The sequence below is a fragment of the Podarcis filfolensis genome, assembly GCF_964270895.1.
Source record: "Podarcis filfolensis genome assembly, chromosome: 8".
NCBI classification, from domain to species: Eukaryota; Metazoa; Chordata; class Lepidosauria; order Squamata; family Lacertidae; genus Podarcis; species Podarcis filfolensis.
The window spans coordinates 83746615-83765194 of NC_139611.1; the positions used below are offsets into that span (position 1 = coordinate 83746615).

At 48.2% G+C, this 18580-nt stretch overlaps 1 protein-coding gene across 2 annotated transcripts in view; it reads left to right on the forward strand.

Moving 5' to 3' along the window:
* Window positions 1-18580, forward strand: part of LOC310768783 (SPARC-related modular calcium-binding protein 1-like) — a 65622-nt gene that overhangs the window by 28054 nt on the left and 18988 nt on the right. For both annotated transcript variants that reach the window (XM_083627559.1, XM_083627558.1), the window contains exons 2-5: window positions 9981-10179; window positions 14050-14162; window positions 15369-15468; window positions 17496-17546. In XM_083627559.1, coding sequence (XP_083483685.1) covers window positions 9981-10179; window positions 14050-14162; window positions 15369-15468; window positions 17496-17546 — 463 coding nt within the window. The remainder of the gene's footprint in view (window positions 1-9980; window positions 10180-14049; window positions 14163-15368; window positions 15469-17495; window positions 17547-18580) is intronic.

The following is an 18580-nucleotide window of genomic DNA, read 5'->3' on the forward strand; positions in this document are numbered from 1 at the left end:
CTGGAGTGACTTAACCCTTGGCAGTGGGTGCCACCATTTGCAATCTTTGGAAGGGATCTTGGGCCGTCGCAAGCGGCGGAGTCTGTGTCTGAGGGACGCTCTGTCCCCCGCACTTAACGGCACTAGGCTGGGGGACGTGGCGCCTTTTGGACACGGTAGCTATCTGCCTGGGGGTGGGTGGGGAGGATGACATCATGTCTGCAGAGCAACGGTGGAGCTTGAAAGACGCTCCTTTGATTTAGAAGTGCGATGGGGGGCCGGCAGATCCTGCCGAAGACACGTCAGGGTCTGCGGTGTGAGGAAGAGACCCACACGAAGCATGAATCGTGGCTATAGAGTTTCAGAGTTAGGTTTGGGGCAGGTGGGGGAGGATGGGCAGACTTGGGTTCAAGCCAAGCAAAAGAATTTGCTCTGCAAAGAATATCCTCTGTGAATCACAGTGGTGAATATTCACTAGATGTTCCCCTAGTACAGTGGTACCTCAGGTTAAGTACTTAATTCATTCGGGAAGTCCGTACTTAACCTGAAACTGTTCTTAACCTGAAGCACGACTTTAGCTAATGGGGCCTCCCGCTGCCGCCGGAGCATGATTTCTGTTCTCATCCTGAAGCAAAGTTCTTAACCTGAAGCACTATTTCTGGGTTAGCGAAGTCTGTAGTCTGAAGCGTATGTAACCTGAAGCGTATGTAACCTGAGGTACCACTGTATTCTAACGTTTGTGGAATATTTGGTTTCCGTATTTGACATCCAATCCCCGTTTTTGTTTGGCCGTGACATGAAATAGTTGGCGTCTGGCAGCGTTCGATTGTTGACATGCAGCGGTGCTCAGTATTGTAATGCACCGGTTAGTATTTGGAATGAGCAGCGAGCACGATCCAGCTCTCCTCAAACATGCTGGGTAGGGTGCAGATACCCACGATTAGCTACCAACGATATAATAACAGTGTTCTTCAATCTTGGGTCCCTAGATGTGGTTGTTGGACTACAACTCCCATCATCTGTGACCATTAGCTGGGGATGATGGGAATTGTAGTCCAACAACCACGTCTGGGGACCTGAGGTCGAAGAACAGTGATATAGAAGAGTAAAATTTCGTTAAGCGTAGCAACACAAAGTGGAGGAGTCAGCAGATCAAATAACTTTGATTGGTCGTCTTCAGTGACCTGGAGACCGCATAGGAACATGAAAACATCTTTGCTGGATCAGGCCAAAGGCCTATCTAGGGCGCATTCAGAGATGGGGAATATTGTGTTAGTTTTCCTGATTATAATGCTGGTGCTTCTACCTCATTTTCTAATGTTCCTTTCCCACTACGCTACCTGTGCACTACAGAACTGTGGCTTTTTGACCAATATACTTGCATGTCTGCTTTTGAATTATGGTGCTGGAGGAGACTCTTGAGAGTCCCATCAAGATCAAACCTATCCATCCTTAAGGAAATCAGCCCTGAGTGTTCACTGGAAGGACAGATCCTGAAGCTGAGGCTCCAATACTTTGGCCACCTCATGAGAAGAGAAGACTCCCTGGAAAAGACCCTGATGTTGAGAAAGATGGAGGGCACAAGGAGAAGGGGACGACAGAGGACGAGATGGTGGGACAGTGTTCTCGAAGCTACCAACATGAGTTTGACCAAACTGTGGGAGGCAGTGGAAGACAGAAGTGCCTGGCGTGCTCTGGTCCAGGGGGTCACGAAGAGTCGGACACGACTAAAGGACTAAACAACAACACTTGCATGTCACTCTAAATTTAATCCACACTAGTCGGGTGTGTTGTGGCACAACGGCAGACATCATTGGACAACGTTGCTTCTCTCCTCTCCCCCCTCCCTTTCTGCACCTGCGTTCTTCTGTCTCCCCCCTCCCAAAAAATAACCCCCCCCCCATTAAGACAGCAGGAAAGAACTGCATCCTGCTACACCCAGAGTCCCCCCCCCCCGGGTTAAACAGATATATTTGATTCTGGAATCAGAGAACACAGAAATGAACACTGTGCTCCATTTGTTTTCCAGAAGTGGCTTTTGGTGTGAAAACGAACAATGGGAGAAACGCCGGGGAAATGGAATAATTTGTTGCCCGCGCATACCGGCAAGATCTATGTTGTCGGACCCAGAAATAAATATATAGTTCCCTCCTCTAGGGTATTTGAGGCAGCGAGGGGAGAGAGAGGACGAGGCCGGGGAGCCGCATCTGTATCAGCCTGCATGCGGTCATTGCTTTTCCGCACGGGCAAGCGAGCTAAGAGACACTCCTCAGGTCCGTAAATAAAAAATTGAGCAGCGCTGGGTTGTGTGGAAAAGAGAAGACAAGCGGCCTGCTTTGGCGGGGCTCCCTAATCTCTCGGCAGGGGAGCTGGGCTGGTGGTTTTGGCAGAGGACGAGGGAATCCACAACAAGCTTCTCTTTGCTGGAGAAACCCACAGCTGAAATGGATGGCTGTTCGGGAGCAGGAAGGGAGAAAGGGGGTCGCCTGCCCCCTTGGGTCTGGAGTGAGAGAGAGAGAGTGTGTGTGAATAATAATAATAATAATAATAATAATAATAATAATAATAAATTTTATTTATACCCCGCCCTCCCCAGCTCAGGGCGGCTAACACCAGTAAAATTACAGTACAGTGGTACCTTGGGTTACATACGCTTCAGGTTACATACGCTTCAGGTTACAGACTCCACTAACCCAGAAATAGTGCTTCAGGTTAAGAACTTTGCTTCAGGATAAGAACAGAAATTGTGCTCCGGTCGCGCGGCGGCAGAGGGAGGCGCCTCTAAAGTGGTGCTTCAGGTTAAGAACGGTTTCAGGTTAAGAACAGACCTCCAGAACGAATTAAGTTCTTAACCTGAGGTACCACTGTAAAAACAAAATAGGAAAAAGAAAGAAAGAAAGAAAGAAAGAAAGAAAGAAACAATTTAAAATACAGGTTAAAATGCAATTTAAAATGCAGCCTCATTTTAAAAGTAGCCCATGGATCAAAACCATAAGGGGAGGGAAACATAAAGGGTCAGACCGAGTCCAAACCAAAGGCCAGGCAGAACAGCTCTGTCTTGCAGGCCCTGCGGAAAGATGTCAAGTCCTGCAGGGCCCTGGTCTCTTGTGACAGAGCGTTCCACCAAGTCGGGGCCAGTACTGAAAAGGCCCTGGCCCTAGTTGAGACCAATCTAACCACCTTGCAACTTGGGACCTCCAAAACGTTGCCATTTGTGGACCTTAAGGTCCTCCGTGGGGCATACCAGGAGAGGCAGTCCTGTAGGTATTAGTTTTCCACCCGGAGGCCTAAGGTTGTTGCTGATGCTTAACTTCGTCGGAGGCAGGATTTAGCTCAGAGTTCCCTGGGAAGAAGGACCAGCTGTTACTCTACTCTGGTAACTATAGTTCTGGGAAGGGAGTAGGGGTCTCCTAACATCTCCCATCGCCCTTAGCAAACAGCAGCTCTCAGGATTCTTTAAAAGCTCAGCAGCTTCAGAGTGCTATATCCCATGGCAGCGTCTCCATGCCAGGAAGAACTGCACCTGTTGTGCTCCTGCCTGCCTTGCGGCTGTTTGCAAGCACGTCCATGGGACGCGGGTGGCGCTGTGGGTTAAACCACAGAGCCTAGGACTTGCCGATCACAAGGTCGGCGGTTCGAATCCCCGCGACGGGGTGAGCGCCCGTTGTTCGGTCCCTGCTCCTGCCAACCTAGCAGTTTGAAAGCACATCAGTGCAAGTAGATAAATAGGTACCACTCTGGCGGGAAGGTAAACGGCGTTTCCGTGCGCTGCTCTGGTTCGCCAGAAGCGGCTTAGTCATGCTGGCCACATGACCCGGAAGCTGTACGCCGGCTCCCTCAGCCAGTAAAGCGAGATGAGCGCCGCAACCCCAGAGTTGTCCGCAACTGGACCTAACGGTCAGGGGTCCCTTTACCCTTTTACATGGCTCTATCGAGAAAACTTCCTGCCAGCCTCGCAGTTCAAAAACACGTCAAAGTGCAAGTAGATAAATAGGTACCGCTCTGGTGGGAAGGTAAACGGCATTTCTGTGCACTGCTCTGGTTCGCCAGAAGTGGCTTCGTCATGCTGGCCACATGACCCGGATGCTGTACACCGGCTCCCTCGGCCAATAAAGCGAGATGAGCTCCACAACCCCAGAGTTGTCCGCAACTGGACCTAACGGTCAGGGGTCCCTTTACCCTTTTACATGGCTTGATCAAGAAAACTGGGGGGGGGGGTTCCCAGATGTGGTTGTACTCCAGCTCGCATCAGCCACACCTGGCAGAGTTGATGGCCAAGGAAGAAGAAGAAATGTCCCTATTTTCATCCGACGAATGTCAGAGGGTATGGAAGCAAGCGGTGTGCAAAATGTTAAGCCCACGGCGTTTTCTACAGCTGTTCAAAGTGGTTGTGTTTTTGCACACGGGCACACCAGCTCCCTGCCCCCCCCCGGTAACCCCCCTAGCCCCCCCAAAATGCACGCCTGCGGTCTGGGCTCTTGCCAGGAGGGAAAAAAATCCACGTCTCCTTGTACATCAAACAAAAATTAGGTCTTGAGCCGTCACCGGCTTTTGATTGGCCGCCTTCCCCCCGTGTGTTTATTTACACGGCAATTAGTTAAACCAACTCCTTTCACCGGCCGGCCCTAATGCTTGCCAAGGTACACAGTTCGTACGGCACCCCCTAGGGGCAGGGCGGAATGGCAGCGAGGGGAGGTGGGAAGAGAAGGAAAGTGGGGCAGGGCTGGGGGGTGTGGAGGAAAGAGGATCAGGTGAGCGATTGCAAGAAGAGATGGGGAACTCTGGGGAGGGGAGAGGGGCGTGCGAGTCGGTTTCCTTGTTGTGAGAATGCGCGCAACTCAGACACACACATGCACACAAACCTGCTCAGAGTCTGTGTTCCAACAAGCAAGCTCTATCCTGCTGCTAATAATAATAATAATAATAATAATAATAATAATAATATTAATAATAATTTTTTATTATTTATACCCCACCCATCTGGCTGAGTTTCCCCAGCCACTCTGGGCGGCTCCCAATCAAGTATTAAAAACAGTATAGCGTTAAATATTAAAAACTTCCCTGAACAGGGCTGCCTTCAGATGTCTTCTGAATGTCAGGTAGTTGTTTATCTCTTTGACATCTGATGGGAGGGCGTTCCACAGGGCGGGAGCCACCACCAAGAAGGCCCTCTGCCTGGTTCCCAGTAGCTTTGCTTCTCGCAATGAGGGAACCGCCGGAAGGCCCTTGGTGCTGGACCTCAGTGTCCGGTCTGAATGATGGGGGTGGAGACGCTCCTTCAGGTATACTGGACCGAGGCCGTTTAGGGCTTTAAAGGTCAGCACCAACACTTTGAATCATGCTCGGAAACGTCCTGGGAGCCAATGCAGATCTCTCAGGACCGGTGTTATGTGGTCCCGGTGGCCACTCCCAGTCACCAGTCTAGCTGCCGCATTCTGGATTAATTGGAGTTTCCGGGTCACCTTCAAAGGTAGCCCCACGTAGAGCGCATTGCAGTAGTCCAAGCGGGAGATAACCAGAGCATGCACCACTTTGGTGAGACAGTGCACGGGCAGGTAGGGTCTCAGCCTGCGTACCATATGGAGCTGGTAGACAGCTGCCCTGGACACAGAATTGACCTGCGCCTCCATGGACAGCTGTGAGTCCAGAATGACTCCCAGGCTGTGCACCTAGTCCTTCAGGGGCACAGTTACCCCATTCAGGACCAGGGAATCCCCCACACCCACCCGCTCCCTGTCCCCCAAAAACAGTACTTCTGTCTTGTCAGGATTCAACCTCAATCTGTTAGCCGCCATCCATCCTCCAACCGCTAGGAAAACGCACAGTTCTTTCTTCAGTGTTGGGATACAGTGAAAAAGTGGGCGGCCTGGTCTCTCTTTCCGCAGTCGAAAGATGCCTTCTTGGACCCTTGACGGAGGTAGCAGCTTGCTTGGTACAGCCCCCTCCCCAGCGCCTAATTTCTAGCGTGGTCTTCGCCATTACCTGGCGCCATCCAGGCGCTGTGGGCTAGAACTCCCAGCAGCCCCAAAGCAGAGGGCGTCAGGTAACGGCTGAGTCTCTCAGCTCAAGCCACCACCCTCTAATCTGGAAGAAACCCCCTAATTCTTGGTGTGTGGAGGAGACTCTCTGGGGTCACTTAGTGGGGAGGGGAGGGCACTCTGCACATGCTCAGAGACCACCTCAAATGGAGTTGTGGCATTGCCAAAGGCGAACATGGGCAAACCCAGCACAATTTAATAATAATAATAATAATAATAATAATAATAATAATAATAATAATATAATAATAATAATTTTATTTATACCCCACCCTTCCCGGTTCAGAAAACCGGGCTCAGGGTGGCTAACAACAAATTTAAAACACTTAATTGATGCCACAAAAATCTGAATCAAAAGTGCTCACGGGGTCTTGTGAGTTGGACTAAGGAGGCCAGGGTTCGAATCACCATTCACCCATGGCCATAGGCCAATCGCCGTCTCTGAGCCTACCTCACAAGGTTGTTGTGAAGATAAAATCCGGAGGGGAGTAGCAGGTAAGCCTACTTGAGCTCCTTGGAGGTTAACAACAACGACTTCTACTGACCTTTGCACACAAAAAAAGTTCTAATTATAACCGCCTCTTTTAATTCAGCTGTGATTTGTGTATACATAATCAGAATTTTCGAGTTGGAAGGGACCGCAAGGATCATCTAGTCCAACCCCCTGCAATGCTGGAATATTTTTCTCAAGTTGTAGCTCGAACCCACGACCCTGAGGTTAAGAACCTCATGCTCTACCAACTGAGCTATCCCTCAGGCCATTTTTGTATCCAACATCACTCAGCTACAGCCAATGAGACGCTTCGGAATATTCATTCCTCAGTGTTCCATAGGTGCCACCTCCGTCCGCCACCTTTTGATTGACGCCAGAAGGGTTGCCATCTTTCAAAAAGTAAAAACCAGGACACCCTGAAAGTTGTGGAGCTTTATTTTAGGATGACCCCAACATTGCTGCTGTTGTTTAGTCGTTTAGTCGTGTCCGACTCTTTGTGACCCCCTGGACCAGAGCACGCCAGGCACTCCTGTCTTCCACTGCCTCCCGCAGTTTGGTCAAACTCATGCTGGTAGCTTCGAGAACACTGTCCAACCATCTCTCCTCTGTTGTCTCCTTCTCCTTGTGCCCTCCATCTTTCCCAGCATCAGGGTCTTTTCCAGGGAGTCTTCTCTTCTCATGAGGTGGCCAAAGTATTGGAGCCTCAGCTTCACGATCTGTCCTTCCAGTGAGCACTCAGGGCTGATTTCCTTCAGAATGGAGAGGTTTGATCTTCTTGCAGTCCATGGGACTCTCAAGAGTCTCCTCCAGCACCAGAATTCAAAAGCATCAATTCTTCGGCGATCAGCCTTCTTTATGGTCCAGCTCTCACTTCCATACATCACTACTGGGAAAACCATAGCTTTAACTATACAGACCTTTGTTGGCAAGGTGATGTCTCTGCTTTTTAAGATTGAGCTTTTATTTTAGGAAACCACTGAAATTGTTCAGCTTTTTTTAGACCAACCCCAGAGTTGTTCGATTTTTCAATTGACTTTTCTAATATACCTGACAGAGCGCCGCCTGGACGTCAATTCCCCCTGGACGTCAATTCCGCTTTTGAAATCCCAGGCGTATGGCAGCCCTAGACACCAGACAAAGCAGCTGAAGAAGGCACAAATCAAAACATTTTGCTTAAAGACTTACATTAGTCTGAATCTCTTTATATGCAATTGCTGGTATATCTTACAAATAATATATATGCAATTGCTTTATATTCATAAATGAAATGCTTATTACTAATAACTTTAACAACATCTTTTCTGCGGAATAGTATCCCTCTTGAGATAGGCAGGTTTTCACTATCTCCAATTTCGGGAAACAGTTGCAAGATATTAAAAGTTCCGGCAGGCTCTCTCAGCTGGATAAACAGGACTTGACCGCTTGTTAGGGTTTCAGTCTTGTTTTAAATGTGTTTGTTATTGTTTTGTGCTTTTGACTGTCTTTAATCAGATAATGTGTAACTCGCCTTGAGACGGTGGCGATTAAATCCCTGGTGATAATGATGAGAATGTCTGTTGTCTTGGACACGGTGACTGATAAACAGGAACGGTTTTCGTTGTTAACTATGTACAGAGCAATCTGGCCTGAACTGCTGTTTGGTGCCATGGTGTCCATTTGTGTGTTTTTATAACTGTTAACGGAGAAATCTGAGGGCTCCCTTGGACAAAAAACAAGGACACCAGCCAGGAATACCAGAGCAAAACAGCAGCCAGTAGGCTTGGTCTTTATTGAAGACTGTCGCAACAGGACTCTCACCTGCCACCAGGTGAAGCAAGATGGAAGCCCTGAACAAAAGAAGACCCCAACTTTTATTAGCTACTAATCCCCCATGCTACACCCCTAAGACTACATCATAACTACATCACGACTACATCATTGACACATCACAAAGAGGAGGGGTTGAGGGAGGAGTTGTGGAGGTAACCTGAGTATCTTGTCACCTGGCTGGTTCCTCCTTTCCCCCTCCCCATGAGTACTTTCCAGGTGACAGAGGGGAGTTTGCAGTTTCCTGCCCCCAGAGGGAAGAGCTGATCATAGAATCATAGAATCATAGAACCATAGAGTTGGAAGAGACCACAAGGGCCATCGAGTCCAACCCCCTGCCAAGCAGGAAACACCATCAGAGCACTCCTGACAAAAGAGCCCCCAAACTTTTATTAGCTGCTCATCCCCATGTTACACCCCCCCAAACTACATCACTCATACATCACGGTTACATCATGAAAGGGGAGGTCTGGTGGCAGTAATCTGAGCATCCTGGACCCTGCCCCATGGTTCTCCTTGCCCTCCACCAAACATCCGTCAAGTGAAGTAAAAGAGATATTTACATTTCCCTGTTTCCCAGCCAAGTTAATCACACCCTTTTGTCTTCATCTGGGTTTGCTATTTCTGGAATGGCTACCTGTCTGGCACTCAGGTATCAGGATGCCAGGAATTATCACTCAGGCAGAGGGGCTGCTGAGCAGCTGAGCTCACACGTCTATATGAATTTCTGAAGTTTTCCCGGTGAGCCAGTAAAGGTAAAGGGACCCTGACCATTAGGTCCAGTCGTGGCCGACTCTGGGGTTGCGGTGCTCATCTCGCTTTATTGGCCGAGGGAGCCGGCGTACAGCTTCTGGGTCATGTGGCCAGCATGACTAAGCCGCTTCTGGCGAACCAGAGCAGCGCACGGAAATGCCATTTACCTTCCCGCTGGAGCGGTACCTATTTATCTACTTGCACTTTGACGTGCTTTCGAACTGCTAGGTTGGCAAGGTGAGCAAGTACATAGTAGGCCTTTGCTGCACGATACCAAATGTAAGAATTCACCGATAAATGCATCAGTGAGCCAGTACATAGACGCATTTATCAGTGAATTCTTACATTTGGTATTGTGCAGCAAAGGCCCTTGGAATAGATAGGAAGAAACTGTGATGGGGTGTTTTGTGGGGACAAATCACAAAAGTCACAAAAACGATTGTGCTGGTTTTGGTAGTGGGCTGCATGTGCATGATATCTGCTGGACGGGCACCCCCCCAACCTATACATCAATTCCTGCAACATATCGCAAACCGCCCTGTGGTCCTTGAATGAAGGGCGGTGCAGAAATTTACTGTCTTTTCTGGTCTATAAGACTCACTTTTTCCCTCCTAAAAAGTAAAGGGAAATGTTTGTGCGCCTTATGGAGCGAATGCAGGCTGCGCAGCTATCCCAGAAGCCAGAACAGCAAGAGGGATTGCTGCTTTCACTGCGCAGCAATCCCTCTTGTTGTTCTGGCTTCTGAGATTCAGAATATTTTTTTTTCTTGTTCTCCTCCTCCAAAAACTAGGTGCGTCTTGTGGTCTGGTGCCTCTTATAGAGCAAAAAATACGGTAATAAACAGATAAACAAAACAAGATAACTGGTGATGTTCTGCGCCCTGTTTGATGCCCGCCTTGTCTCCTTTGCAGTTCATCATCTCCGAGAGCGACCCAGAAGAGTCTGCATGCCCGCTGGAATGTCCTCACGAACGCGGGCGCCCGGTTTGCGCCTCCGACGGGAAGCTCTACAAGTCCCCGTGCGCCTTCCAGAAAGCTCGATGCCGCGAGCGTTCCCTCGAAGCCTTGCCTCGCTTCCGCTGTGGTGGGGCGGCCCACCGGGAGCCCAACTGTAGGTAGAGAAGGTTTGGCAGCGTGGCCTAGTGGTGGGGGACTGGACAGAGGGAAGCTCTTTTTAAATTTTTTTTAAATGTTTAAAATTTTTAATTTTTACCAACAACCAAAACACAAACTGTGAAACCCCCCAGGTGACTGATAACATTGGGTATACATAATCAATACTAACATATTCAAATCAACCGTATGTACAATTTTATATACATTAATACTCCTCCATCCACAAGGTTTATTTAACTTTTAACATTTTAATTGCCCCAAATTGTTCAAACCTACCCAAAATAATTCAAAATCTTCTCAAACCAATCCTCCTCTTTCTCACTGATCTTAAACCCTTTCATTCTGTGTATCTTCACAGTTAGATATTCTAAAATTATAATATTATTCGCTTTTTTCCTCCATTGGTTCACCCCTAGCTCTTCTACATTTTTCCAGTTACTCGCTATAACCTGCCTGGCTGCAATTACCATCAATTTTACCCATTTGCAGTCCTCTTTTGTTTTTAACTCGGTGCTATTCAGACTAATAAGGGACGCGGGTGGCGCTGTGGGTAAAACCACAGTGCCTAGGGCTTGCCGATCGTATGGTCGGTGGTTCGAATCCCCGCGGCGGGGTGAGCTCCCGTTTTTCGGTCCCAGCTCCTGCCCACCTAGCAGTTCAAAAGCACCCCTAAGTGCAAGTAGATAAATAGGTACCGCTTTATAGCGGGAAGGTCAACGGCGTTTCTGTGTGCTGCGCTGGTGCTGGCTCGCCAGAGCAGCTTCGTCACGCTGGCCACGTGACCTGGAAGTGTCTCCGGACAGCGCTGGCCCCTGGCCTCTTAAGCGAGATGGGCGCACAACCCTAGAGTCGGACACGACTGGCCCATACGGGCAGGGGTACCTTTACCTTTACCTTTATTCAGACTAATAAGAACCATTAATTTAGATATTCCCACCTTCCTACCCACAATTCCTGATATTTCTATACCAATCTGTTTCCAAAATTCATTAACTAACGGACAATCCCACCACATATGACTGTACGTTCCCATCACTCCACATTTCCTCCCACAATTCTTACTTCCAGATTTTGTAATATGATATAACCTTTCTTACTTTGATTTTTCATAATGCTGTAAGATAAAAGAAACCAACCTAAAGGGAATGAGAAAAATTGGAAAAAAACACCAAAGGAAAAACCAAAAAGTCAAAGAAAAGAGGAAAAATAAAAGGGACTGCCACCTGTCCGTTACGTAAATAATTTTTTTTGAAATATTCACTCTAGGATGACATCCAACTGATCTACTTTCTGTTAGGCAATATATTCACAATCTCCCAACTCATAAGTCTTAGATCAATTCATTTTCCTTTTAGACAAAAAGTTCAGTAGGAGTTCTCTAATTGTTGTTGTTGTTGTTTATTAGAATGATATACTATCCTTTGTTGCAGGAGCCCCCCCCAATCATTCAGTTTGTACAAACACAACACACACACACTCACACACGACATATCACACACGACATACACAACGCTTCATTTAATGAAACTTCCCTGAGCGTACCAACACTTCCTCAGTGAACTCTACCCAGTTGGCATGCCAACCTTGATGGTCCTAGACAGAAGACCATCACACTCACAAAGGACCTGCATATGGAAGTGGATTCAGTATGGACTGAAACAAAGGACACTGATCTCGTTTTTTGACAGAATTACAAGCCTGGTAGATGAAGGGAACGCAGTGGATGTAGCCTACCTTGATTTCAGCAAGGCATTTGACAAGGTGCCCCATGATATTCTTGTAAAGAAGCTGGTAAAATGCAGTCTTGACTATGCTACCACTCAGTGGATTTGTAACTGGCTGACTGACCGAACCCAAAGGGTGCTCATCAATGGTTTCTCTTCATCCTGGAGAAGAGTGACTAGTGGGGTGCCACAGGGTTCTGTCTTGGCCCCGGTCTTATTCAACATCTTTATCAACGACTTGGATGATGGACTCAAGGGCATCCTGATCAAATTTGCAGATGACACCAAACTCGGAGGGGTGGCTAACACCCCCGAGGACAGGATCACACTTCAAAACGACCTTGACAGATTAGAGAACTGGGCCAAAACAAACAAGATGAATTTTAACAGGGAGAAATGTAAAGTATTGCACTTGGGCAAAAAAAATGAGAGGCACAAATACAAGATGGGTGACACCTGGCTTGAGAGCAGTACATGTGAAAAGGATCTAGGTGTCTTGGTTGACCACAAACTTGACATGAGCCAACAGTGTGACGCGGCAGCTAAAAAAGCCAATGCAATTCTGGGCTGCATCAATAGGAGTATAGCATCTAGATCAAGGGAAGTAATAGTGCCACTGTATTCTGCTCTGGTCAGACCTCACCTGGAGTACTGTGTCCAGCTCTGGGCACCACAGTTCAAGAAGGACACTGACAAACTGGAACGTGTCCAGAGGAGGGCAACCAAAATGGTCAAAGGCCTGGAAACGATGCCTTATGAGGAACGGCTAAGGGAGCAGGGCATGTTTAGCCTGGAGAAGAGGAGGTTAAGGGGTGATATGATAGCCATGTTCAAATATATAAAAGGATGTCACATAGAGGAGGGAGAAAGGTTGTTTTCTGCTGCTCCAGAGAAGCGGACACGGAGCAATGGATCCAAACTACAAGAAAGAAGATTCCACCTAAACATTAGGAAGAACTTCCTGACAGTAAGAGCTGTTCGACAGTGGAATTTGCTGCCAAGGAGTGTGGTGGAGTCTCCTTCTTTGGAGGTCTTTAAGCAGAGGCTTGACAACCATATGTCAGGAGTGCTCTGATGGTGTTTCCTGCTTGGCAGGGGGTTGGACTCGATGGCCCTTGTGGTCTCTTCCAACTCTATGATTCTATGATTCTATGATCAGCTCTTCCCTCTGGGGGCAGGAAACTGCAAACTCCCCTCTGTCACCTGGAAAGTACTCATGGGGAGGGGGAAAGGAGGAACCAGCCAGGTGACAAGATACTCAGGTTACCTCCACAACTCCTCCCTCAACCCCTCCTCTTTGTGATGTGTCAAAGATGTAGTCGTGATGTAGTTATGATGTAGTCTTAGGGGTGTAGCATGGGGGATTAGTAGCTAATAAAAGTTGGGGTCTTCTTTTGTTCAGGGCTTCCATCTTGCTTCACCTGGTGGCAGGTGGGAGTCCTGTTGCGACAGTCTTCTATAAAGACCAAGCCTACTGGCTGCTGTTTTGGTCTGGTCTTCCTGGCTGGTGTCCTTGTTTTTTGTCCAAGGGAGCCCTCAGATTTCTCTGTTAACACCTTCATCGAAAGGTCGCAGGGTGGTTCCCAAGATAAAAATACAAGATAAAAACACAAATAAATAGTTAAAACAAAAAAACCCAAAAATAATAGCCCCCCCAAAAAACACATTTAAAAGGCTGTAGTATATTAATCAGCTGATAATTAATTAATAACCATTGTTATTAATACATTTCCACAATAGTTTTTCTCTAATCAAACTTCAACAACAATTTCTCCCTATCAAGCAATTAATCTTTCCATTTTTGTCCACCCAAAAACCTCTCCACTGTGATCATATATTAAAATAACACCCCCCAATTCTCTTACTCCCTCATTTTCTTAATATGTATTCATTAGTTCATGTCACGTTCTGTATCTTCTGTTCCCATTTCCTGTTGTATTTACTGTGGTTTTCCATCCTGATTTCCTAAAGTTATCCCTTCCGTTTATCCTTATTCCGCATTTTGCCTCTGGGCCTGAGATCCTCCATCTTTCCCGTGCCGTGGTGAGAGAAGGGCTCTCTGTACATGCTCAGAGGTACCCTTGATGCCTCCAGCAGGCTCCATTTCTGATGCTGCGTCTTTCCTCCCGCCCACTGTGCAGATACCAACCTCACTCGGTGCCAGGAGGACCGAACGACCGCCCTCTCACAGTCCCGGCGTCAGTCTCACGCAACCTACGTCCCGGAATGCAATGAAGACGGCTCCTTCTTGCAGGTAGGACCTCCATTGTTGTTGTTTAGTCGTTTAGTCATGTCCAACCCTTCGTGACCCCCTGGACCAGAGCACGCCAGGCACTCCTGTCTTCCACTGCCTCCCACAGTTTGGTCAAACTCATGCTGGTACAGTAGCTTCGAGAACACTATCCAACCATCTCGTCCTCTGTCGTCCCCTTCTCCTTGTGCCCTCCATCTTTCCCAACATCAGGGTCTTTTCCAGGGAGTCTTCTCTTCTCATGAGGTGGCCAAAGTATTAGAGCCTCAGCTTCAGGATCTGTCCTTCCAGTGAGCACTCAGGGCTGATTTCCTTCAGAATGGAGAGGTCTGATCTTCTTGCAGTCCACGGGACTCTCAAGAGTCTCCTCCAGCACCAGAATTCAAAAGCATCAATTCTTCCACGATCAGCCTTCTTTATGGTCCAGCTCTCACTTCCATACATCACTACGGGGAAAACCATAGCTTTAACCATACAGACCTTTGTTGGCAAGGTGATGTCTCTGCATCACTCTCCACAGTACATAAAGGAAATATTGAATTGAGCAACAAGGCCACATAACTTACAAAAGTATTCTTTGGGGGAAGCCAAGGCTGTTTAGCGTGGAATTGTAGTGTTTTCAATGTGTGGTTTGCATGCAGCCCCTGTGCTTAGGGAACTCTGGGAATTGTAGTTCTCTGAGGGGAGGAGGGGCCTCCTCACAGCTCTCGGCACCCTTAACAAACTACAGTTCCCAGGATTCTCTTGGAGGAAGCCATGACGATAGAAAGTGGCATGATACTAGATGTGTCCCCCTGGCATGGACTCCATCTCTGTTTTTAATATTATTATTATGCTATGTAAATTACGTTTTTAATGTTGTACGCTGCCCTGGGATCCTTGGATAAGGGGCAGTATATAAATTGAATAAACAAATAGATAAATAATGCACATTTAAAGCTGTGTCAGGAAGTCTGTAAGTGGCGGGAAGGTAAACTGCATTTCCGTGCACTGGTTTCCGTCACTGTGTCCCATTGGGCCAGAAGCGGTTTAGTCCTGCTGGCCACACGACCCGGAAAGCTGTCTGTAGACAAACACCGGCTCCCTTGGCCTGAAAGCGAGATGAGTGCTGCAACCCCATAGTCGCCTTTGACTGGACCTTACCGTCCAGGGGTCCTTTACCTTTTTTTATCTGTTAGAAACACACTCACCCCTTCCTTCTCCTCCTAGGTTCAGTGCCATAAACAGACTGGCTATTGCTGGTGCTCCACACCAGAAGGGAAACCAATCAGTGGAACGTCAGTCCTCAACGAAACACCAAACTGTACAGGTATGATTCCCCACTTCTGGGTGCAGGAGACCCTGGGTTGCAACTAATAATAATAATAATAATAATAATAATAATAATAATAAATAATTTATTTATACCCTGCCCATCTGGCTGGGTTTCCCCAGCCACTCTGGGCGGCTTCCAACAAAATATTAAAATACAATAGTCCGTCAAACATTAAAAGCTTCCCTAAACAGGGCTGCCCTCAGATGTTTTCTAAAAGTCAGATAATTGTTTATTTTCTTGACATCTGGTGGGAGGGCATTCCACAGGTCAGGAGTCACTACCGAGAAGGCCTGGTTCCCTCTAACCTCACTTCTCGCAGGGAACCGCCAGAAGGCCCTCGGCGCTGGACCTCAGTGTCCGGGCAGAATGATGGGGGTGGTCCAGATATCCTGGACCGAGGCCGTTTAGGGCTTTAAAGGTCAGCACCAACACTTTGAATTGTGCTCGGAAACGTACTGGGAGGCAATGTAGTTCTTTCAGGACCGGTGTTACATGGTCTCAGCAGCCATTCCCAGTCACCAGTCTAGCTGCCACATTCTGGATTAGTTGCAGTTTCTGGGTCACCTTCAAAGGCAGCCCCACATAGAGCGCATTGCAGTAGTCCAAGCGGGAGATAAGTAGAGCTTGCACCACTCTGGCGAGACAGTCGGTGGGCAGGGAGGGTCTCAGTCTGCGTACCAGATGGAGCTGGTAAACAGCTGCCCTGGACACAGATTTGACCTGCGCCTCCATGGACAGCTGTGAGTCCAAAATGACTCCCAGGCTGTGCATCTGGTCCTTCAGGGGCACAGTTACCCCATTCAGGACCAGGGAGTCCCCCACACCCACCCGCCTCCTGTCCCCCCAAAACAGTACTTCTGTCTTGTCAGGATTCAACCTCAATCAGTTACCCATTCCAGCCCCCTCCTTTTTCGTCAGGTAGGAAACATGGGCGTCCGCAGAGATCTGTCCATAGTGGGAAATAAATCACTGAAAATGGGGAGCTGACTGGTTGCTAACAAAAACATGAGAAGATTCGTGCCTGTATATTTTGCCTCATACTGTATCTCAGTTTCCACAAGTGCTAGAAACTTGCTTAATTTTTTTTTTTGAAAGCTGGGAATCTGGGAGTTGCAGTTCCTCTAGGGCAGGGGTAGGCAACCTAAGGCCTGTGGGCCGGATCCGGCCCGCCTTCTCAATCTGGCCCGCAGACGGTCCGGGAATCAGTGTGTTTTTACATGAGTAGAATGTGTCCTTTTATTAAAAATGCATTTCTGGGTTATTTGTGGGGCCTGCCTGGTGTTTTTACATGAGTAGAATGGGTGTGTTTATTTAAAATGCATCTCTGGGTTATTTGTGGGGCATAGGAATTCGTTCATTTTTGTTTTTCAAAATATAGTCTGGGTCCCCACATGGTCTGAGGGACGGTGGACCGGCCCACGGCTGAAAAAGATTGCTGACCCCTGATCTAGGGGGTGCAAGTGATTTCCCTTGTTCCTGCCACGGGCGCTCATGGAAAGAAGGTTGAGGGAGGTGCTTCTGCATTTTTTAAACTCGCAGAAATCCAACTGGGGAAGCTTTTCCTGGCGCAGATTCCCACTCACTCAGTTTCTGTGCAGCTGTTTTAAGCTGAAAGAATAGCGTCCGCCACCCAAAAACAGTAGGTGATCCATGTTATGTACTGAAGTTCTCACCCTGGGCCAGCAGGGGGATACTGTAGATAGTTTTCACTCAGGTCCACATATGCAAATAAGGAATTGAAAGTGACGTTCAGTGATTGGCTAGTTACATAAAGTTGTTACTGTTGCGTTGTAGTGGAGCTCTATATAAGCAGACTGAATGAGCCCTTCAGTTCAGTTCTCTTCTGGCCTGTGAATAAACAAGAGCTGTTTGGAGAATCGCTGTGTCGTCTGATATGTTCACCCACAATTTAACAATCCAGATTAGAGCCAAGGGGACCTGAAACACAAAACAGGACCTATTGATGACTTATTTTTTAATTTTTTAAAACCCTGCCTATTTATGTCCCCCTCTATCTCCAGGGTCCTACACGGTGCGGACGTCCTGGCCAGATCCCAACTCATCTCGGAAAGGTAAGGCTGCCCCCTTCTCCCCGATCCTCTCCCCCGATTGCTCACCCCACACCTCGGCCGGAAAATTTCTACCTAAGGGGATAATGTTTTAAAATCCCGACCTACAGAGCTATGGGGTGGACTGTGGCTCGGGAGGGGAGGGCTGTAGAAGGTCTACTTCAGGTCCCGAGTTTGAATCCTGACATCTCCAGATAAGGCTGGCACAGAATCCTGCCCCTAACCCTGGAGAGCTATTGTCAGTTAGTGTAGACAATCATCTGACTCAATAGAGGACAGTTTCCTATTTTCCTACTCCCTAATCTCCAACATAGGTTTTAGGGTCCCTTAACGATGCGGGTGGCACTGTGGTCTAAACCACAGAGCCTTGGACTTGCAGATCAGAAGGTCGGCTGTTCGAATCCCCGCGACGGGGTGAGCTCCCGTTGCTCGGTCCCTGCTCCTGCCAACCTAGCAGTTCGAAAACACGTCAAAGTGCAAGTAGATAAATAGGTACCGCTCTGGCAGGAAGGTAAACGGCGTTTCCGTGCGCTGCTCTGGTTCGCCAGAAGCGGCTTAGTCATACCGGCCACATGACCCAGAAGCTGTACGCCGGCTCCCTCGGCCAGTAAAGCGAGATGAGCGCCGCAACCCCAGAGACGTCCACGACTGGACCTAATGGTCAGGGGTCCCTTTACCTTTAAGGAAGGAAGGGTGCTCTCTCTGCAGGCAGGTGTGGGTACTGCATATCCACTTCTGTGACTACAGTTGCTCTCCGCCCGCACTGGCCCAAGAAGGGCAGGAGGCAGAGCCCGGAGTCCTGGGTTCCATTTCCAGCCGTGGGAGAGGGGTGGGTTAAATAGATGGATCTTGGAGGGACGCTATTACTAAGAAGAGGACCAAGCCCAGTTGTCACATTCCACTCCCCCGTTTCTGCCCCTCGGCAGGCAGAAATCCAACAGGTTCAGCTCCCTGCATGTTTTGGATTTCCGCCTCTCCCGAGGCATTAATCCTCCGCCAAGTACCGTATTTTTTGCTCTATAAGACTCACTTTTTCC